Source organism: Vulpes lagopus, chromosome X, assembly GCF_018345385.1.
Source record: "Vulpes lagopus strain Blue_001 chromosome X, ASM1834538v1, whole genome shotgun sequence".
Lineage (NCBI taxonomy): Eukaryota > Metazoa > Chordata > Mammalia > Carnivora > Canidae > Vulpes > Vulpes lagopus.
This window is the reverse complement of record NC_054848.1, coordinates 70,347,945-70,368,972: the sequence shown is the minus strand read 5'-3', so window position 1 is coordinate 70,368,972 and position 21,028 is coordinate 70,347,945. Positions and strand designations below refer to the sequence as shown.

The window sequence follows — 21,028 nt, the reverse complement described above, 5'->3', positions numbered from 1 at the left end:
TAATCAAATTATTGTGCCCCTAATGCTTAAAGAACAAAACCCAATTACCTCAGTATGAAGTTCACCTTACCAGTTTCACCTCCAAGCACCAACTCAATAGGCTATGGTTTCAACAGCTGCACCTCACCCAGTATGTACCTCATGTCACCTCCATACTTTTCTAATGGTGTTCTCTGCCTAGAATGTCTTCTTTCCTTTTTTCACTATTAGAATCCTACTTAAATTTCAAGGCCCAGCTCAAATTATACCACATCTGGGATCAACATTTGCCCTCCTCCTCAAAATTAACTATATTTCCATTCTGCATTCCTATTTAAAAATTATCTATGCTAGGGACGCCTGGGTGGCCCAGTGGTTGAGTGTCTGCCTTTGGTTCAGGGCATGATCCCAGGGTCCCAGGATTGAGTCCCACATCAGGTTCTCCTGCATGGAAACTGCTTCTCCCTCTGCCTATGTCTCTGCCTCTCTCTCTCTCTCTGTGTCTCTCATGAATAAATAAATAAAATCTTTAAAAAAATATCTATGCTAGGGGATCCCTGGATGGCTCAGTGGTCTAGCACCTGTCTTTGGACTAGGCAATGATCCTGGAGTCCCGGAATCGAGTCCCATTTCGGGCTCCCGGCATGGAGCCTGCTTCTCCCTCTGCCTGTGTCTCTGCCTCTCTCTATGTCTATCATGAATAAATAAAATCTTCTAAAAAATCCTTAATTAAAAATATATATCTATGCTAACATTTAATACAACTTGACTAAATGTAGTGTACATCTTCCTCTCTCCCTCTCTAGATGGTAAGTTCCCTGGTATAGGAAGAACAAGATCTTATTCAATCCTCTCTCTCCCACCGAGTATATTAACTTGCATATACTCAGTACTTTACAAATATAAATTAAATTAAATGAGAGCTCCATTCTCTCCTAAATTAGAAATAATTTGGTTTATTAATAGAAAAGTTAAAATCGCTTTCTCTAACTGTAAGTAATTCAAATCAAAAGTAGAATTTGATAGTAATTTCACATGTTAAATATTTATACACTTAAATATTATAGGAATTGGAGGGATTTTAAAACTTTTTTCAGGGTGCCTAGTTATCTCAGTAGGTTAAGCACTGGCTCTTGATTTCAGCTCAGGTCATGATCTCAGGTCATTGAACCCCATGTGGGGCTCCAGCTCAGTAGGGAATCTGCTTGCAGATGCTCTCTCTCTCTCTCTCTCTCTCTCTCTCTCTCTCTCTCTCTCCTTCCCACTTGAGTGCTCTCTCTCTCTCTCTCTCTCTTTCAAATAAATAAATCTTAAAGAAAAACAACAAAAAACTTCTTGGAGTGCCTGGGTGGCTCAGTCCATTGAATATCTGCTTTTGGCCTGAGTCCTGATCCTGGGGTCCTGGGATGGAGCTCCTCCTTGGGCTCCCTGCTAAGTAAGGAGCCTGCTTCTCCCTCTCCTTCTGCCCCTTGCTCATGTGCTCTATCTCAAATGAAAAAATAAAATCTTAAAACATTTCTATTCATCAATCTGAAGCACTTTCTATTCCTCAATCTGAAGCACTTTGAACTCCTAAGTTAAACATTGTCTTAACATAGACTAGTAATGCTTTCAGAGCATTTAGGGAGAACAGGACCTGAGTTCTCCAAACCCTTTGCAATAGAAGAAAATTCTCAGATATTTTGGAACGCTGGATCTAAGAGTTTTGGAAATACATCTTAGAAACAGTAAGTGTGTTCCTCCTTCCAGAATGCAACTGACTGAATGGCAAACAAAAGCAAAATGTGAGGGGCGCCTGGGTGACTGAGTCAGGCATCTGTCTTCAGCATGATCTCAGGGTCCAGGAATCAAGTCCTGCATCAGGCTCTATGCTCAGCAGGGAATCTGCTTCTCCCTCTTGCTGTCTTTCTCTGTCTCACCTGAGTAAATAAAATCTTTAAAAAAGAAAAAAGCAAAATGGGAAAGAAAGTGGTTTCTGGAGCTAGGGATGGCAGGGAAGTGTGTTTAGAGTTCACTGGAACCAGAGCCTCCTGATTTCTTACTGATCCTGCCACCTATTGGCCAAATTATGAATTAAGACACTATAAGTGACAAGGAACTTAAAGCTGTTATAGTAAGATCAATCAATAGTTACTAAGTGTCATTAAAATAAATGGGAGTTTTGTATCATTAAAATTTGTTTTGGCTATATTATTTATGTCGGGAATATGCTATGATGTTTAATTGTTCCTTTAAATGTCCCTTTGAAAAATATATCTTAGTAAAAGTAATAGTACTGAAAGGTGCTCCTGACCTGATCTGTATTCAAATATTCAAAATTAGGACAGTAGAAGTAGTAATAGTATCACACATAAAATTCAGAGAATCAGAGCTAAGAACTGGAATGCAGTGTTCTTAGCAGTGAGTAGATAAGAGCCTTTATATAATTTTCATTAGGTTTTAGCAGCTGCAATAATAGTGCTTCTACCTTGATTGGCTACCTTGACTGGTAACTGATTGGCTCTACCAAGTGCTGCTCAGAAGAGCAGGGAATTCTCTTGCTGAATTAATAGCTGTATTAAGTGTAAACAACTAAAGAAAAACACCACACATACAATATCATGTTAAGTGAAAGGGAAAAGGGAATTAATATTTGTTAAGTGCCTACTACACTAAACACTGGGCTCGGTGCTTTAAATATATAACCTTATTTAATTCTCACAACACTACTAGATAAACATTAGTCTACTCATTTTATAGATGAGAAAAATCAGTCTCAGAGGTTACAAATATTACAGCTGGAATGCAAATAAGTGTGACTCCATTTCCTCTGGCTCTTTCCAGTATATCACACTACCTTTAGAAACTCTCTAATGGATTTTATATTTACCTCTATGTCTCAAACATCATTTTCTTCATTTGTAAAACATAGTCTGGACTAAATCACTTCTAAGGTACAGACTAAATCTAAAATTTCATGAAATCTCGGATTCTTCCAGGACTCAATACAAATACATGGATAAGTAAAAGAGCAACTGCTCAATATTAAATGTGTAAAGAATTGGAGGGAAACATTTATAGAAAAGTAAATAAAAATTGCCTCTGAATGTAAGAAAAGCTGTTCAACTTCACTCTGAATTTAAGGAGTCAAAATTATAACACAAATGGTTTACCATTTTTACCTCTGAGATGGACAAAGGTTTCAGGGAAACAGATATCATATATATTTTAGGTGCCACTATAGACAGAAACATTTGGAAGGCAGTTTGGTAATATATATATCAAAATTATTAATGTACCCAGCATTTTATCCAGGAATTGCATTTCTAGAATTTGTCCTACCAATAGATCCTACATGCACAAAGGTATATGTAGATACATATTCATCACAACATTGCTTGAAATATCAAAAGAGACTGGAATTACATATCCACTCATTGGGGACCGATTAAATAAATTAGGATAAGTCCATAACATCAAACTCTATGGAGTATGCAAAAGAAACATAGTAGATGAAAACAAGCTATTATGGAATAACATCCAAGTATATAAGTGAAAACAGCAAGAAGTAAAAAGCAAAAAATTACAAATACACATATGCATCTAGAAGCATGTACTATTTCTAGGAGGCTGTGTGAGAAATTATTAACAGTGGTTTTCTCTGAGGAAGAAGCTATAAGTTTGAGATGGAAGGGATGAGCTTATCATGCATCCTTTTTTACATTTTTTTTTTTTTTTTTTTTTAATTTTTATTTATTTATGATAGTCACAGAGAGAGGGAGAGAGAGAGGCAGAGACATAGGCAGAAGGAGAAGCAGGCTCCATGCACTGGGAGCCCGATGTGGGATTCGATCCAGGGTCTCCAGGATCGCGCCCTGGGCCAAAGGCAGGCGCTAAACCACTGCGCCACCCAGGGATCCCCTTTTTTACATTTTTTTACTATATAAATACCATGATACAAACATTTTTATCTTTTTTAATTTAAAAAAGAGTATAATAAATAGTAGTTGCTGGAGTCACTGAAAAAAACTTTAAATGTGAAGGTTACTTATAAGAAAAAAAGAGAACTAATGCCAGGAATTTTTAAAATTTCAAATTTCTTCTAATTACCTCTGATTTGTGCGTGTATATGTGTGTGTGAACTTCAATCTACAAGCAACAACAAATACAGCAAAAGCACCTCCAATGTGCAAGATATGATAGAAGTTCTGAAAAGGAGTATTTTTCATCTCTCTCTCCCTTGGTCTCCCTCTGTCTCTCAATCTTAGAAAATTCAGATTCTCACATTCTATGGCATATTGAGACAAATCATACAAATAAATGGTAAAGCTTCCAATTCCAAGGGCATGAGCATATGGAATTTATCAATGTCTTAGTTATGAAGACTCATCCAGGCTGAAAAGATCCTATGTTTATCTAAACTATTAATTTTGTAATAGTAAAACAGTAGTTAAAATGCCAAAACCTTAAAGCCCCAATGATTATGAGAGACTGAGAAGTTACCTACTTATATAGTATCAAAATTATGTGTGAAAGTCACAAGAGATTAAGTATCTAATCATAACGCATTCTATTATCACATAAGTAAAATATACTTATTAGGTACCAGACTTTGATATTATTCCAGAAAATTCACTTATAGGAAAAAGCTGTAAAATCTCCTATGAAAATAAATTGATAAGTAGTACAAATATAAGAGGAAAGGCTATGCACCATGAGCCAAATCTTATTCCAATTTCATGAAAACTTCTGGGCCATTACTATTCTATTACATTGTTTTCTCTTACATAGTAAATCAACAAATTTATGCCCTCTGCTTCTAAGTAAAAATACCTATAGTAGAAGGGTATAACTCACATATTAAACAATAAACACAATCCAACATTTTCAGATGATTAATAACATTTATAAAAAAAAGAATAAAAGAAGGGTGCTGGGGTGGCTCAGTTGGTTAAGTATATGACTTTAGCTCAGGTCAGGATCTGAGGTCTTGGGATTAAGCCCCATGTCCGGCTCTCTCTCAGCGAGGAGTCTGCTTGTCCCATTCCTTCTCCCTCTGCCCCTCCCCCAATTTGTTTGTTCATGCACTCTCTCACTCTCTGTCTTTCTTAAATACATACAAATTTTTTGAAAAAGAAAATGAGCAATTCTCCTTTACTTGATGGGTAAAATTTAAGAAATAAGTTAATCTATTTATGTTTGACTCTGTCCACTATGAAAAAATTATACATGTATACAACAGAAATTTTTAGCTAAACACTGAATTCAATAAATCAGAAAAAGAAAGTTATATTTTTAAAAATAAAAAGTACCTTTTTTCTGGGTAGCAAAATTCAGTGCCAATTTTGCAAAGAGATCTGGATTTTCAAACTTGTCCTCCTTAACTTTTAACCAGAAACAGTTCTCAGATAATTCTTTGGGTTCAATCTGAAACAAAAATAACAAAGACAATCTTCTAAATTATTATTTCATATTTAGTTCTTCAAAGAATTCAATTTTACCAAGGTTGAATGATAGTTCCTTTATTTATCTACCTACTAAATCAATTTTAGGGTCTATCAAAATAATTTTTAAGTAAATATTCATTGAGGAAGTCAGGAAATTTTATTAATGTATATAAAAGATACACAACAGCAATTAGCCATATAGCAAATTAGATTTTAAATATTCTAATGAATCTAATGAAAGGAATCTTAAAAATATTTTAATAAATCTCCCAACTCACATACATTTTTTTTCTGCTCCTAGATTTTTAAAAATTAGGAAACTAAATTCATAAAAGTGAATTAATTCTCCATGTTTACTGACCAGGGTGAAGGAAATAATTATAATAGCTGAAACCATACATACCTCCTATAATGTGTCAGGTGCTGTTTTAAGTGATTTGCATATATTACCTAATCTAATCCTTATAAAAATCCCTTGAAGCAGGACATATTATTATCTCCATGCTAAAATGAGGAACCATCTTTGGGTGTCCAAACTAGTAAATGGCAAAGATAGGAATTAAACCCAGCCAGTGTTCCTCTAGAAAATTGTGCTCAAAACCACTACACTGAAACCTAAGATTAGAACTGTACATTTTCCAGTACATCATGATGCTTTGTGTTATAATACCATTTTACTATATGCTTAAATGCTAAATGAACATATCATTACATTTACCACACAGAGATAACTAGACCAACAACATATGGATCCTATAGTTTGGTGAATTATACCTTATAAAAAATAACTACATTTTAAAAACATTCATACCTCATTTATTCTTATGAACAAAGCATAACTATATTTTCAATGTAAAAACTGGTTCAATCATGATTCTGGTCAAACTAATTTACTATGTAGATATTGTCATATTTCACTCCAGGTATGTTCTCGGATGAGTCATTTCCCCAAATGGTGGTCTGGGTAATTGTATTTTCATTAGAAGATTAGTTCCTAATAATGACTGTGTCAGGCTTGTTAATAAGCTTTTCACGAGATATATTCTAATAAAAGTAAAACAAAATAGGGGTGCCTGTGTGGCTCAGTCAGTAAAGTGTCTATCTCTTTATTTCAGCTCAGGTTATGATCTCAGGGTCTTGAGATCAAGCCCCATGTTGGGCTCAGGCATGGAACCTGATTAAGATTCTCTCTTTCCCTCTTTTCCCTCTGCCTCTCTCCCACCTTGTACTCTCTCTCTCACCCTTTCTCTCCCTCTCCAAAAAAAACACAAAAAAACAAAAAACAAACAAACAAACAAACAAAACAAGGAAATAACATTCAAAAGAAACAAGAACATTTCATACATTACATAAGAAAGTAATTAGGTTACGTCACTATTGAATGCTGTCACCTATTCCATACAATCTAAATATTTAAAGCTAAAACAAAAAAGGGGCACCTAGGTTGCTCAGTTGGTTAAGTATCTGACTTTCGCTCAGGTTATGATCTCAGGTCATGCTCAGTGGGAGTCTGCTTCTCCCTCTCCCTCTCCCTCTGCCCCTTCCTCTGCTTGTGCACTCTCTCTCTCTCTCTCTCTCTCTGATAAATAAAAAACAAAAACAAAAAAAAACATTTCCTAAGAACAAAAGGAACTAATAGAGAAAGGCTTAATAATAATAAAGATTATATTTAAGAATGTTGTAGTACTTAACAGCAGTACCAGAATTAAAATGTTTCATTTGGTGATATATATGTTATATATTATTTTCTAGCACCATTTTTACTTCAGCTTTCCTTTTGACTTCTAAATTAATTTCAAATTATCTGTGGAGTTTCCAATTCTCAAGGTACTAGACTGAAAGATAAACATAAGATGGTAAACTCACAAAGAAAAGCAAGCATCAGCAGTCACAGTCTCAAGCATTATACAATACTTATATGCAGCAATAGTTAATCATATATTAATTATCAACTATGGCTGGACAAAGCCAAAGATAATCTAGTCATAAAAATAGCTGGTCAAATAATCTAGTCTAGTCATAGTCATAATCACCTTTAACCAATTGATTCTCTTCATGGGCACCTCAGGTTTATATATTTTTTTCTGCTTCATCCCATAAGGCAGATCAAGTGGTTCTCCTGGAAAAGGAGGAATTCCTCCTCCAGGGGGAAGTGGTGGAGGAGGTCCCCCAAACAAAGGTGGTGGTGGTGGTGGTGGTATACCAATTATTCCAGGTAAAGGAGGTGGAGGAGGAGGGAGAGGTCCGCCAGGTAGAGGTGGTGCTGGTGGAGGTGGTGGGGGTGGGGATGTCCCACCACCTGGCAATGGAGGTGGTGGAGGAGGGCCTGGAATTCCTGATGAACCTAAGAATCCATGTCCCTGAAACATAATGTAATACAAGGTTTAAATGCTTACAGTAAAATATAACAACAAAGAAAACTTATCGGTAGACATTTGTGGTTTGTTTAATATTATATACACTTTATTTAGTTTAGTAATATCATAGGGCTTAAAAGTAAATGAAAAAGATTCCCATAGATTTTTCTTAATTTTTTTTTATTGGAGTTCAATTTGCCACATATAGCATAACACCCAGTGTCCCATAGATTTTGGATAAGCATTATAAACTCTGGATAATGACTACTTCTACTAACACACAATAAAAGTTGGCATCCTCAAGATTTTGTGAAACACTTCTGAAAAATAATGAAAATGTTACCTTTCATTATAAATATATGCAAAGTACTGAAATGGCTTTAGCCTATTAGACTAGTTGGTTTGAATATGCGATAATTAATACAATCAAAGATCTGATTCCCTTACAGCGAATTAGCTTTACACAGATTCTATCTCATGGTACCAGTAACTTAGCAGTTTTCGAATATCAATAATTAATACCAAGTAACATCCATTTGCATGGTAATATGTTTTTCAATGTTTTTATATCTATTATTTCTCTTCATTGTCTTTACAAGCCTGTAATATAGGTAGGGTATTTTTATCTCAATTTTATCTCACTGCTAATAGATGAGAAAATAGTAACTACAACAAGGTTAAATGATTAATCAAAGGTCATAGTCTGAAATGTTCTTAAGTTTTAAATGTGGTTGTTCTTATACCTAATGTAGTCCTCTTTCCACTATACCAGACTATCTCCTCATGGAGTCACATGCCATGAAAAGATTTAATTCACACAGATTGGATTATGAGGATAGTATAACTTACTTTTACCACCAGAAAGTAGCTTCAACCTCATTCTCTAATGATAATGGATAACAAATGAAGGACAGTATCTCATTCCAAATTGTCTACTTTTTAAATTAATCTGTACCTGTTTATTTAAACCATTGTTGATTGCAATGGTTCACTTCTAAAATAAATGAATATAAAAGTAAAGTTTGTTATTAATATAAACATTCCCAAGATAAGCTTACCAATGAACAGATGTATTTGTAACAAAGATATGACATTAGATGAATTGAATGAAAAGTTTAAAATTAATAAAAATTCTTGGCATCGTGTTATTTTTATTTCAAAAGAAAGTCTTATCTTTACTAATATGAAGTTCCAAGATGGAGTACTTAATTGTACCAACTAAACTTTGAAATACTTTAACAAAACAAATAAGTTGAAGCATATTTTAAGAACAATCAATTTAAAAAACTGCCCTATTTATAAGAATATTAAAATTAATAATCATAAAATCATAGAAATGTTTTAATAATAATTAATATGCAGTCTAAATATTTTATTCATATATATGATGTTTATGTGTGTATATACATACATGCAAATAAACTATCTATACACTCAACAAAGCACAATTCTCCCCTGTAATGCAATTCTCTCATGAATTAGTAAGAATTAAAATATGCAAAATTATTTTCATTTTACTTTTAATGCAACAAAATCTTAGAAAACTGAAATTTTTAAAATTTTGATTGAGATCAAAGAAATTATGGAGAAAATAAATGTTTTCTGAAAAGTTTTAAGAAATTAGTAATTTACCCTATAAGTTTTATATATAAATGGATTTGTTGAATACTTTGAATTTTTTTTTTTTTAATGATAGTCATAGAGAGAGAGAGAGAGGCAGAGACACAGGCAGAGGGAGAAGCAGGCTCCATGCACCGGAAGCCCAACGTGGGATTTGATCCCAGGTCTCCAGGATCGCGCCCTGGGCCAAAGGCAGGCGCCAAACCGCTGCGCCACCCAGGGATCCTGAATACTTTGAAAAGTAAAATGTATATCCAGTTTTTTTAGTAAAAATTAAATTTTTTATCCAATTATATTTGTTAGCATCAAATTTATTTTTTTACTCTATTGGATCATATCTATGATATGAGACTTGTGGAGCCATAAAAATGTTATCACTTTTAACAGAGGATTTTCCTCAAGTTAAATGCATGCTTCAAAAATTTAATAAAGAATCTCAAATAAATGCCACCAGTCTTTAAAAATCAAATCATATTGGCCCTTCTCTTCCCTTTCATGAACAATTAAGAATGCAACAATTAAATTAGGCTAAAATAGAGTATTGAGAATTGAAAATAGCTAATGAATGATTTAGTATTTGGCACAATTTCAGGTACGCTAGAAAGGACTGTGTGACTCTGCATTTTTACACATCAGTTAATTTAATAATAAATAAGCAACTGCTCACTAAATAGAAATGCCTTGTGCCAGGGTGAAATTGAGAAATGTCACAATCTTGGGTGGGGGGCAAAAACAGAAAGAAACTGAGTTCTCAGAGATGTGAAAAGAGAAGTCAGATGATACCAAAAAAAGTGAAAGATTTAATGAAAGAAATTATCAAATATTATAGATAAGTGAAAGGGTAGGAAAAGGCCCTGAACTGAATAATTTTGAGTTCATCCATGACATTTTTTTTATCAGTGACCTTTTAAATCATTTTTCAGATACAAATCTACACAATCAATAATCATATACTGAGCATCCACTATGTCAAGAGGTATTAGAAAGAAAACCACAGGCCCCCAAAGGCATCAGTTAGATGCCTTAATATCCATATTAAGCTATATTAACCATAGCTTAATATATAATCCATATTAAGCTATATTAACCATAGCTTAATATATAATCTAATTATTTCAACATCCCCAAGAAATGCTATCTTGATAGGTGAGTTGGGAACTTATATCAGCAGCCAAAAACTCTACCACAAAAGTTCTCTCCATCCCTAAAGGAAAATAAGGTAAACTTCATAAGACCTCCTGCTTTTCCGCCGAAGGAAAGTGGCAGGGTCTGAAAAGATCCTTTCCTTTTTTTTTTTCCCAAGTCAGTACATTATTTTACATTCAGGCTTGTGCAATAATTGGAACAGAACATATGAAGAGTTTCTTTGTAGACAATTTAGGGATATTGTTTAAGTGAACAGATAATAATGAACTTCAATTTTAACATTGATTATATACAAAATTGAGGTTTTCTATTCTTTAAGAACAAGTCTGAAACATATTAGAAGCAACTAATACTTTGTGAAGTCTGTACATGATTTCAAATATTTAAATAATCTCAATAAAGTACAGAGAGTATGAGACATATATCTCAAACTATATTCAGGGGAAAATTAGGCCCATGAGATGTTACTATATTTCTTGCATTTTAAGAACTCATCCATTAAAAAAGAGATAGCATTGGCTTAAGACATGAACATGTTCCCAGCTTCAGAAACATTACATGGTGGTCAAACATCCCTACTTGATGCTTGAATGTGCTGAATTTTAAAAACTTGGGTCCAACATAGAAGAACTTCTTCCTCATCATTTTTAGAGCTTCTTTTACCTTCTTTTTTCTCAAACTATAGATCAGAGGTTTCAAAAAAGAAATCACAATGCCGTAAAATACAGAAGTCACTTTCATATCCTCTTGGGAATTATTAGCCTGAGGCTGTAAGTACATGTATGAAAGGACTGCATAGAAAATGATGATGGCTGTCAGGTGGGAGGAGCACATGGATAAGGCTTTTTTCTTCCCTGTAGCAGAAGAAATCTTCAGGATGACAACCATGATAGCTGTGCTAGTTGATCCTTTCCTTTCCTAATAACATTGTTGCCCCACCTCCTTTCCATAAAAATCTTTCCATTTGTACAATTCCGTATAGTTCCCCAATGCTGATTAAATGGAATGATGCAAAATCATAAATCATTTAATAAAGCCAATTAGACCTTCAAAATTTATGTGGTTTAATTTTGTGTTTTAATGAAGATTTTTTTCTTCCATTTTTCTCTCAATCATTATTTTCTCTAATGGGCTTTATATGTTACAATGTGCAGTAAAAATTAAAAAGGAAATGCATACATAGAGAAAGGACATTTTTTCTCACCAACGATAGTAATCTTCCATTTATTAATAACCACTTAAAACATAAAAACTGCTGAGGGTATTTTAAAGAAATAAAAATAAATTAAAAAGTATTGAGAGGACTAAATTGGTTGTAAAGTTTAGAGACCATAACTAGGACCTTGAGAGTATAGGAGTGCTTTTCATCATAGGTGATGCAGCTGGAAATACAAAGTTTCTAGCTTTTGAAATTATGCATTCAATTTTTCAAATCATCATGAAACCTTCACTTCCTGAACAGTCTTCCTTGTGTAATATATTACATTAAAATATTCAAGGAAGTTTAGGTAACTAATGCCTTATTTTTATCCAAAAACAGTAAAATTATTTATTATCCTGGAAAATCAAATCTGTAGAGTTATTTCATCTAAAATGCAAAACTCCCGAAAAGTCTGCTTCTGGTAAAATTTTTCCTTCCATCTAACAAGACAATTTTCTACCAGGAAACTCACTGTTACATGACATAAAGTCTATATCTTCTATCATTACCTGGGTTCGAAGTTGCTGGATTTCTGATTCAAGCTCTTTAATTTTTTCTTCTCTTTTTTGAAGCTCAGCTTGAGCTTCCTGTCGAGCTGTGAATTCTTCATCAAACTGCAATGATTACCATCATAAATATACATTTAAAAACATAGCTAATGAGAAAGTTTTAAACAAATTCATGTATTAAATAAGTGGAATGTCATTTGCTTCTTTGACTTCCCAGGTCATTCAGGAAATCAAAAACTCCAGATTATTTTCATAACAGTGGGGTCAGGATTATGGTGTAGGAAGAAATATGGTCAGAGGGGGCAAGATGGTGGAGAAGCTGGGTCTCCAAGTCACCTGTACCCACCAAATTAGTTAGAAATTTTCAAATCATCCTGAAAACCTACAAATTCGGCTTAAGATTTAAAGAGACAATAGCTGGAATGCTACAGTGAGAAGAGTTCGCGCTTCTATCAAGGTAGGAAGATGGAAAACAAATTAAAGAAATAAAAGGCATCCAAGGGGAAGGGCCCCCATGAGGAGCGAGCTAAGGCAACTCGGCGAATACCCCTAGGACAGGAAATCCCATCCTGGAAAAGCAGGAGCTTCAACAATATCCTGGACAGAAAGGTGCTTGCAATGAGTTGAGGCAGGATCTTGGAGGGGAGGGGATGCCCTCAGGCTCCCAGGACACTAACAGAGCACCTGCGCCACTGGGGAGAATGTGCCACACCCCGCAGCAGAGTTCCCAAAAGGGCTGCAGCATGCGCCCGGTGGGTCCCAGGAGCAGCTTGGTGGCGGCTGAGGCGGCAGCTCCACGGGGAGGGGACTGCACGGCCCAGGACTGTGATTCAAGCAGCGCAGGCCCTGGAGTGCAGGGGGCCAGGGGACACAGCCAAGGATCCGGTGCTGCCTCCAGGACAGGCAGAGGCCAAAAGGACACAGGACAGCGAGGACGCTACTGCCGCTGGGCAGCTGATCTGTGCAGATCAGCGGCCCCTGCCCCCGGAGCATCTGAACCCCTGTGGACTGAGAGGTCCAGTAGGTACTGCAGGAGCTGACTCCAAGGCTGGAGAACTGGCCACCACCACTGTTACTGTTCCTGCTGGGGCCTCACAGGATAAACAACTCCCACTGAGCCTCACAGTGGCCTCACAGGAAAAAAGGATAAACAACTTCCACTGAGCAGTGCACAGGCAGGGGGCTGAGCAGCTCCCCCCAGGTACACACACATGAGAATCAGCACAGAAGACCCCTCCCCAAGAACACCAGCTAGAGGGACAGGGGAAAAACAAATTATTGAACAAGCAGTACTGGAAAGTTCCAGGGGAAGTCAAGAGAGTTACAGTATATAGAATCAGAGGATACTCCCCATTGTTTTTTCGTTTGTTTGCTTGCCCCCCTATTTTTCTTTTCTTTTCTTCTCCTTTTTTCTCCTTTTCTTTTTTTTTCCGTTTTTTTTTTCTTTTGTCTCTTCTCTCTGTTTCTTCTTGTCCCAACACAACTTGTTTCTGGCCACTCTAGACTAAGCAAAATGACTAGAAGGAAAAACTCACCTCAAAAGAAAGAATCAGAAACACTCCTCTCTCACACAGAGTTACAAAATTAGGATTACAATTCAATGTCAGAAAGACAAGTCAGAAGCACAATTATAAAGCTACTGGTGGCTCTTGAAAAAAGCATAAAGGACTCAAGAGACTTCATGATTGCAGAATTTAGATCTAATCAGGCAGAAATTAAAAATCAATTAAATGCGATGCAATCCAAACTGGAGGTCCTAATGACGAAGGTTAACAGGTAGAAGAACGACTGAGTGACATGGAAGGCAAGTTGATGGCAAGGAGGGAAACTGAGGAAAAAACAGACAAACAATAAAAAGATCATGAGCATAGGTTAAGGGAAATAAAAGCCTCAGAAGGAAAAATCTACATTTAATTGGGGTTGCCCAGGGCGACAAAAGGGACAGAGGTTCAGAATATGTATTTGAACAAATGATAGCTGAAAACTTTCCTAATGTGGGAAGGGAAACCAGCATCCAGATTCAGAAAATAGAGAGATTGCCCCCCTAAATAAAAAACGCTCAACACCCCAACATTTAATACTGAAATTTGCAAATTACAAAGATAAAGAGAAGATCCTTAAAGCAGCAAGAGACAAGAAATCTCTAACTTTTATGGGGAGAACTATTAGGTTAACCGCCGACCTCTCCACAGAGACATGGCAGGCCAGAAAGGGCTCGTAGGATATATTCAGGGTCCTAAATGAGAAGAACATGCAGCCAAAAATACTCTATCCAGCAAGGTTCTCATTCAGAAGAGAAGGAGAGATAAAGAGCTTCCACCATAGGCAGAAACTGAAAGAAAACCTGGCCACCAAACCACCTCTGCAAGAAATATTAAGGGGGATTCTGTAGTACAGAAAGTCCAAGGGAAAAATCCACAAAAACAGGGACTGAATATGTATCATGATGACACTAACTTCATATCTTTCAATAGTAACTCTGAACGTGAATGGACTTAATGACCCCATCAAAAGGAGTAGGGTTTCAGACTGGATAAAAAAGGAAGACACACGATTGGCTGTCTACAAGAGACTCATTTTAGACCTAAGGACACCGACAGCCTGAAAACAAAAGGTTGGAGAACCATATACCATTCAAATGGTCCTCAAAAGAAAGCAGGGGTAGCCATCCTTATATCAGATAAACTAAAATTTACACCGAAGACTGTCGTGATAGATGAAGAGGGACACTATATCATACTTAAAGGATCTATCCAACAAGAGGACTTAACAATCTCAATATATATGACACGAATGTGGGAGCTACTGAGTATATCAATCAACTAATAACCAAAGTTAAGACAAATTAGATAATAATACACTTATACTTGTAGACTTGAATACGGTGCTTTCTACAATCGACAGGTTGTATAAGCACAACATCTCCAAAGAAACAAGACCTTTAAACGATACACTGGACCAGAGGGATTTCACAAATATTTGCAGAACATTACATCCAAACGCAACTGAATACACATTCTTCTGAAATGCACATGGAACATTCTCCAGAAGAGAGCACATACTGGGTCAGAAATCAGGTCTGAACCGATACTAAAAGATTGGGATCGGCCACTGCATATATTCAGACCATAATGCGTTGAAATTAGAACTAAATCACAAGAAGAAGTTTGGAAGGATTTCAAACACATAGAGGTTAAGGACCACCCTGCTAAAAGATGAAAGGATCAACCAGGAAATTAGAGAAGAATTAAAAAGATTCATGGAAACTAATATGAATGAAGATACAACCATTCAAAATCTTTGGGATACAGCAAAAGCAGTCCTGAGGGGGAAATACATCACAATACAAGCATCCATCCAAAAACTAGAAAGAACTCAAATACAAAAGTTGACGCACCTAAAGGAGCTGGAGAAGGAACAGCAAATGAAACCTTCACCCAGCAGAAGAAGAGAGTTAATAAAGATTCGAGCAGAATTCAATGAAATAGAGACCAGAAGCACTGTGGAACAGATCAAGAAAACCAGGAGTTGGTTCTTTGAAAGAATGAATAAGATAGATAAACCATTAGCCAGCCTTATTAAAAAGAAGAGAGAAAAGACTCAAATTAATAAAATCATGAATAAGAAAGGATAGATCACCACCAATACCAAGGAAATACAAACGATTTTAAAAACATTATGAGTAGCTTTACACCAATAAATTAGGTAATCTAGAAAAAATGGACGCATTTTTGGAAAACCATAAACTACCAAAACTGGAACAGGAAGAAACAGAAAACATGAACAGGCTGATAACCAGGGAGGAAAATGAAGCAGTCATCGAAAACCTCCAAAGACACAAAACTCCAGGGCCAGATGGCTTCTTTGGGGAATTCTATCAAACGTTTAAAGAAGAAACCGTACCTATTCTACTGAAGCTCTTCAGAAAGACAGAAAGAGATGGAATAATTCCAAACCCGTTCTATGAGGTCAGTATCACCTTAATTCCAAAACCAGACAAAGGCCCCACTAAAAAGGAGAATTATAGACCAATATCCCTGGTGAACATGGATGCAAAAATTCTCAACAAGATACTAGCCAATAGGATTAAACAATACATTAAGAATATTATTCACCATGATCAAGTGGGATTTATCCCCAGGATGCAAGGCTGATTCACCAGTCCTAGAGCAATCAATGTGATTCATCATATCAGCAAGAGAAAAAACAAGAACCATAGGATCCTATCAATAAATGCAGAGAAACCATTGGACAAAATACAGCATCCATTCCTGATCAAAACACTTCAGAGTAAAAAAAAAAAAAAAAAAAAAAAACCACTTCAGAGTGTAGGGATAGAGGGAACATTCCTCAGCATTTTAAAAGCCATCTATGGAAAGCCCACAGCAAATATCATTCTCAATGGGGAAACATTGGGAGCCTTTCCCCTAAGATCAGGAACAAGACAGGGATGTCCACTCTCATCACTGCTATTCAACATAGTACTAGAAGTCCTAGCCTCTGCAATCAGACAAAAAAAGAAAAGGCATTCAAATTGGCAAAGAACTCAAACTCTCCCTCTTCGCAGATGACATGATACTTTACATAGAACACCCAAAAGGCTCCACCCCAAGATTGCTAGAACTCATTCAGCAATTTGGCAGTGTGGCAGGACTCAAAAATCAATGTCCAGAAGTCAGTGGCATTTCTATCCACTAACAATGAGACTGAAGAAAGAGAAATGAAGGAGTCAATCCCACTTATAATTTCACCCAAAAGCATAAGATACCTAGGAATAAACCTAACCAAAGAGGTAAAGGATCTATACCCTAAGAACTACAGAACACTTCTGAAAGAAATTGAGGAAGACACCAATAGATAGAAAGATAGTCCATGCTCATGTATTGGAAAAATATTGTGAAAATGTAAATGGTACCCAGGGCAATGTACACATTTAATGCAATCCCTATCAAAATACCATGGACTTTCTTCAGAGAGTTGGAACAAATCATCTTAAGATTTGTGTGGAATCAGAAAAGACCACGAATAGCCAGGGGAATATTAAAAAAGAAAACAATAGCGGAGGGAATCACAATGCCAGATTTTTGGTTGTACTACAAAGCTGTGGTCATCAAGACAGTTGGGTGATGGCACAAAAACAGACACATAGATCAATGGAACAGAATAGATAATGCAGAAGTTGACCCTCAACTTTATGGTCAAGTAATATTCGACAAAGGAGGAAACACTATCCACTGAAAAAAAAGAAAGTCTCTCCAATAAATGGTGCTGGGAAAATTGGACATCCACATGCAGAAGAATGATACTAGACCATTTTCTTACATCATACACAAAGATAAACTCAAAATGGATGAAAGATCTAAATGTGAAACAAGAATCCATCAAAATCCTAGAGGAGAACACAGGTAACAGTACTCGGCCACAGTAACTTCTTGCAAGATACATCCATGAAGGCAAGAGAAACAAAAGCAAAAATGAACTATTGGGATTCATCAAGATAAGAAGCTTTTGCACAGCCAAAGAAAGAGTCAACAAAACTAAAAGACAACCTACAAATGGGAGAAGATATTTGCAAGTGACCTATCAGATAAACAGCTAGTATCCAAGATCTATAAAGAACTTATGAAACTCAACAGCAAAGAAACAAACAATCCAATCATGAAATGGGCAAAAGACATGAACAGAAATCTCACAGAGGAAGACATAGACATGTCCAGCAAGCACATGAGAAAATGCTCCGCATGACTTGCCATCAGGGAAATACAAATCAAAAGCACAATGAGGTACCCACTCACACCAGTGAGAATGGGGAACATTAACAAGGCAGGAAAACACAAATGTTGGAGAGGGATGTGGAGAAAGGGGAAATCTCTTGCACTGTTGGTGGGAATGTGAACTGGTACACTCTGTAAAACTGTGGGGAGGTTCCTCCAAGAGTAAAAAATAAATCTGCTCTACGACCCAGCAATTGCACTGCTGGGGATTTACCCCAAAGATACAGATGCAGTGAAATGCCGGGACCCCTGCAACCCGATGATTATAGCAGCAATGTCCACAATAGCCAAATTGTGGAAGGAGCCTCGGTGTCCATAGAAAGATGAATGGATAAAGAAGATGTGGTTTATGTATACAATGGAATATTACTCAGCCATTAGAAACGACAAATACCCACCATTTGTCTCAGCGTGGATTGAAATGGAGGGTATTATGCTGAGTGAAATAAGGGAATTGGAGAAGGAGAAACATTATATGGTCTCATTAATTTGGGGAATATAAAAAATAGTGAGAGGGAATAAAACGGAAAGGAGAAAAAATTAGTGGGAAATATCAGAAAGGGAGACAGAAAATGAGAGACTCGTAACTCTGGTAAACGAACAAGCGTTGGTAGAAAGGGAGGTGGGTGGGGTGCAGGATGAATGGGTGGCGGGCACTGAGGGTGGCACTTGATGGGATGAACGCTGGGTGTTATGCTATATGTTTGCAAATTGAACTCCAATAAAAAGTAAATAAATAAAATTTTTTTTAAAAAAAGAACTCCAATAAAAAACAAATTAATTAATTTTAAAAAGGAAGAAATATGGCCACAACTCAAGTTAAAAAAATATTTCCACACACACACACACACACACACACACACACACAGAAAGGAATAAAATTTTATTTTTTTAAGATTTATTCATTTTTTCTTTTTTTAAGATTTTATTTATTTATTCATGAGAGACACAGAGAGAGGCAGAGACACAGGTAGAGGGAGAAACAGGCTCCATGCAGGGAGCCCAAATTGGGACTCGATCCCAGGTATCCAGGATCACCCCCTTGGCTGAAGGCGGCACTAAACCACTGAGCCAACAGGGCTGCCCCAAGATTTATTTATTTTAGTGAGCAAGAAAAGAGAGAGACAGACAGACAGAGTGAGTGTGGGGAGGGGCACAGGGAAAGAATCTTTAAGCATACTTCCCACTGCATATGGAGCCAGACTTGGGACTCCATCTCACCACACATAAGATCATAACCTGATCTGAAACCACGAGTGGGACACTTAACAAATTGGGACACAGAATTTGCCCAGGTGCCCCCCCCCAAACAAAATTTTAAAAGGGTGGACTGAAAAATTTCTCTTCACATATAATGGACATTTACATTGTTTTGTTATTGAAAAATAGGTTTCAGAATTATTTTCTTTAATGTTTCCTCCCATACATTTAACTTTACTGAATTGGAAAAATGAAACTTAAAACTTCAATATCAAGCAGTTCAACTCTGTAACCTCATTTAAACTTGAAAAGAGATTGTACTTTTAGAATGATCAAATGATTGTACATTAATACAAATTATATTTCTCTTACAATTTTAATTGCCTAGGATCCAAAAAGTGGTATTCCAGAAAATCTGACAAAACGATACGTTGAGCCTAATGGAATGCTCCTTCAGATAGTTAACCAAAACACTTGCATAAGATACTAAAAGAAATAAAATGAAATGTTAAATTATAATGTGTTTTGGGGAGAAGTTAGGATGGCAGAGGATTAGGGGGAACCAATGCTTGCCTCATCCTTCAAATACTACATAAATATAAAATCATTCTGAAGTCAAGAAATTATTATGAGGACTGATAGACCAAACTCCACAACTAGAGGAGAGATGAGCCATGTCATGGAAGGTAGGAGATGGAGAGATGTGATTTAGGGAAGAAGAAAATTGCAGATGCTGGTGGGGCAGGCGGGGAGGAAAGAGAGCGAAAGAATGAAAGAGACAAAGAAATGCAGTATACAGGGGATTGCACAACAAAAACACTTGCCCAAAACCATTCACTGGAAATATGAGACAGGCATCTTATCAGGAGTTTTTACAACTAGCAGAGATACAAGACTTAAGTTTTAGAAGTCTGCACCATGGCCAATATGGAGCCCGGGGGATGTAGTGGTACACCAGTGGAGGCGGCAGATAGAACAATCTGAATATCCTCTGGAATGCACTTGAAGAGAAAGTTCTCCCTGCTTGGAGTGCATCTGCTAGAAGAGGCAATGCATATGTGGGAACAAAAGGACCAGTGGGTGGCACTGTGCTGCCCAATTCCTTAGCATAAAGGGACAGGTCTCAGCTGGTTAGAGCAGCTTACCGGGATGTTGGCTTTTTGCTGCACTTTACTGTAAACTCCATGTTGGTGCAACTGCATATATGGGACAAAGTGGTACCAGGACTAGTATGGCACAACACTCCCTCAGAGGATCAGAATGGCTCCACACTCACTGGAAACCCAAAGTTAGAGGAGTTTTGCAATGTAGTTGATGTGCCTGAGATAAACCACAGGTGCACTGCACTGCTGGGCAGGTAGATGGCCTGGACATATACAGGGTGAATGCAAGGATCTGAGAGAAGTTTGGAACACACAAAAGGAAACATTTCGCTCCTTTGTGAGGGAATCCCAGACACTAGCAAGTACAAACTGTCTATGTCAGGGACAAGAAAGAGGACAGGTACCATTTTTCTCTACTCCCTTATCAGCAAAGACTGACTTCAGAGAGCAGCATAGTGCTCACAGTGGAGGCAAGAGGCACCTACATCAAGCTCTATTCTACAGTGCTCTGCAAGCGCTTCTTCACTAGGGCAAGTATGCCTGAGAATCAGTGCAGTGAGGCTCACCTCCAGAGGAGCAGAACAAACCCCAACATGCACTATTTCTACTGACCATAGAGTGCTACAAAGCTTCAGCTCTACTGGAAAGAGAATGAGGACTCTTGACAAGCAGACCAGAGCTCCTAAAGTACTAGGCCTTGAAAATTATACAAC

At 36.8% G+C, this 21,028-nt stretch overlaps 1 protein-coding gene across 6 annotated transcripts in view; it reads right to left on the bottom strand.

Moving 5' to 3' along the window:
- Window positions 1–21,028, bottom strand: part of DIAPH2 (diaphanous related formin 2) — a 1,156,455-nt gene that overhangs the window by 718,220 nt on the left and 417,207 nt on the right. For all 6 annotated transcript variants that reach the window (XM_041741554.1, XM_041741555.1, XM_041741556.1 and 3 more), the window contains 3 exons: window positions 12,239–12,343; window positions 7,439–7,765; window positions 5,271–5,385 (listed from right to left, as the gene is read on the bottom strand). In XM_041741554.1, coding sequence (XP_041597488.1) covers window positions 5,271–5,385; window positions 7,439–7,765; window positions 12,239–12,343 — 547 coding nt within the window. The remainder of the gene's footprint in view (window positions 1–5,270; window positions 5,386–7,438; window positions 7,766–12,238; window positions 12,344–21,028) is intronic.